The sequence below is a fragment of the Etheostoma cragini genome, chromosome 15, assembly GCF_013103735.1.
Source record: "Etheostoma cragini isolate CJK2018 chromosome 15, CSU_Ecrag_1.0, whole genome shotgun sequence".
NCBI classification, from domain to species: domain Eukaryota; kingdom Metazoa; phylum Chordata; class Actinopteri; order Perciformes; family Percidae; genus Etheostoma; species Etheostoma cragini.
The window spans coordinates 1,454,956-1,457,255 of record NC_048421.1 but is presented as its reverse complement, the minus strand read 5'-3'; the positions used below and the strand labels follow the sequence as shown (position 1 = coordinate 1,457,255).

The window sequence follows — 2,300 nt, the reverse complement described above, 5'->3', positions numbered from 1 at the left end:
CGTAGCAGGACGTAGCAGGACGTATCACATCGTAGCAGGACGTAGCAGGACGTATCACATCGTAGCAGGACGTAGCAGATGAACATGGCATCACAGAACATGAAGCGGGACCATGGCGACAGCTGCTACCATGATTTTGGAGCCTCCCTGATCCGAGGATACAGATCGGTGTGCCATTAGTGGTCGTTAAGACTAGAAAAGCACAATATAACTGCAGTCCATTTCCCTGCCAGTACAGCTGAGTTTCTCCACAGAGAATCATGCAAAAGCACCACTTTAATCCTCGTGTTTACCACGTAAAAACAGAGACTAAATCAGAAATCTTAAGACTGATCTCGTGAAGAGACGTACGCATGACTGGACGTGCTGCGATGATCGCCCGGTTCACAACCACCAGACACACGGATCACTTCGGTCTCGTCGACGGAACATTTGGCAACTTTTAAAAATGTCTCAAAACTTTCCATCCAGACTCTTATCGGCGTCCATTTCAGCGTCTTGCCGTCCACTCAAAACTTGACGTTACTACTCTGTGGTCGGCTCGTGAGCCCAAACGGAGCGTGTGTGTGCGGCGGGCCTGTGGTTTTGTTTCCAGTCTAGCTAGATCCGGTGGGTGTTGTAGTTTTCCTAACGTTGCCAGTTGTTACGACAGCATGTGATAAAAACTGCAAAGTTTGCTAGGCCAAAAAGAGCGTTACACTCACGAGGAAAGACTTGATGCTGTTAAAATGAGGTTTGCGTAAGTGACAGCACTAGTTTACATGCATTACCATAATCAAATAAATAAATCTGGAAGGGAAGTTAGCAGAGCGAGCAGCAGCAGCAGAAGAAGAAGAAGAAGAAGAAGAAGAAGAAAAGGCCTCAGCCAGCCAAGGCCTCAGATAGAGCAACACGAACGGCAGGAAGGGAGAGTTTGTGCTGCTGTGACGCACTCCCGCTCAACACAAAGCAACTTTAACCCGGGAGTTTTACAACAAAGACCCTCTCTGGAGAAGATGACCACTCGCACAGCGGGGCCCGAAATCTAGACCACACACAGGAACCAGAACTCACAACTGATTCAGAGTCAGAAAGGGGGAGATGTTTCTTCACAGGAAGTGAACGAGTGCAGAACCGAAAAGAGAAGGGCCATAGTAATGGATGAAGAGGGGAAAATAAAGGCGGCCGTGCTGAGGCCTGCTTGCAGACAGGGTTTCCTACCAAAGAGTCCGCGTCACCCTGCTCAGCGGGACCCGGGGAGTCAGGTGGTTGCTCCCCCGGCAGCTCCTCCAGCGCGTCCTCGCTGGCCATGTTTGGCTTCCTCCTGGCCCGCCTCCCTTCCCTCCGTCACACACACACACACACACACACACACACACTCCCGGCAGCACCCAATCAGGCAACACCGAGCGCTCTTCCTGCCTCCTCAAAATCCAGGATGTGCTTCCCGCCAGGAATCAAAAGCCATCTGATCTAAAAAGGACGGAGCGACTGAACGAGGCGGAGGAGAGGAAGAGAGCACAGCACAGACCGAGCCCCACCTCGCTGCTTCCTGTTCTGCTCGTTGCCAGATACAGGCCGAGGCGTCATGCACTTTATACACACACACACAGACACACACACACACACACACACACACACACACACACAGAGGGTGGTTTTGTAAGTGAGAGAGCTCACAGCGACTCTGCTTCCTGCTACTGGGTCTTTCCAAAGCTGTTGTGATAGATTGTTGTGTATGTGTTTGTGTGAATGCAAGTGGAAGAACAATACATCACACATGCACTCTACAGACATGTGCAGCACTAGTTCTAATACTTCCATGCACCTTCAATTTCTGCTTTCGCCACTGACAGGCTCAGATTATTATTCTAAGTGTGTGACAACATTTTGGAAAGGATCCACAGAGAATAGCATCCAATGTGGTATGGTCCACTATAGGGTTGACTGAAATCCTATTTACAGGTTAAGGATACACTGTAAACATGTTTTGAGCCCCTTTGAGCCGTTACTTTTACCTCTTTTTGGGAGTGGTATGTCTTCCATATTTTGTCGAGGACAAATCTATATCTTCTAAATCAAGTGTCTTCCAAATCTACACCTGTGAAGGAAAGAGTAAGATCCTTTATTGTTTAACATGAATCACCAGCGCCAAGCCCACCAGACTCTATTGAAAACTAAAGTAATTCTATCAACGTACCCACTTCTACTCCTCAAAGTACGACAGAACCAAAATGCAGGACAACAAGCCGAGGCGTGAACGTGCAGAGATCACACACACACACACACACACACACACACACACACACACACACACACAC

At 48.8% G+C, this 2,300-nt stretch overlaps 1 protein-coding gene across 5 annotated transcripts in view; it reads right to left on the bottom strand.

Moving 5' to 3' along the window:
• The window catches only part of pkn1b (protein kinase N1b), a 35,176-nt gene that overhangs the window by 30,916 nt on the left and 1,960 nt on the right, over positions 1–2,300 (bottom strand). For 2 of the 5 annotated variants that reach the window (XM_034894542.1, XM_034894541.1), the window contains exon 1: positions 1,201–1,358. The exons of the other annotated variants lie outside the window; for them this stretch is intronic. In XM_034894542.1, the coding sequence (XP_034750433.1) occupies positions 1,201–1,290 (90 nt within the window). In that variant the 5' untranslated portion in view covers positions 1,291–1,358. Of the gene's footprint in view, positions 1–1,200; positions 1,359–2,300 lie in introns of those variants that run through there. 5 annotated transcript variants of the gene reach the window in all.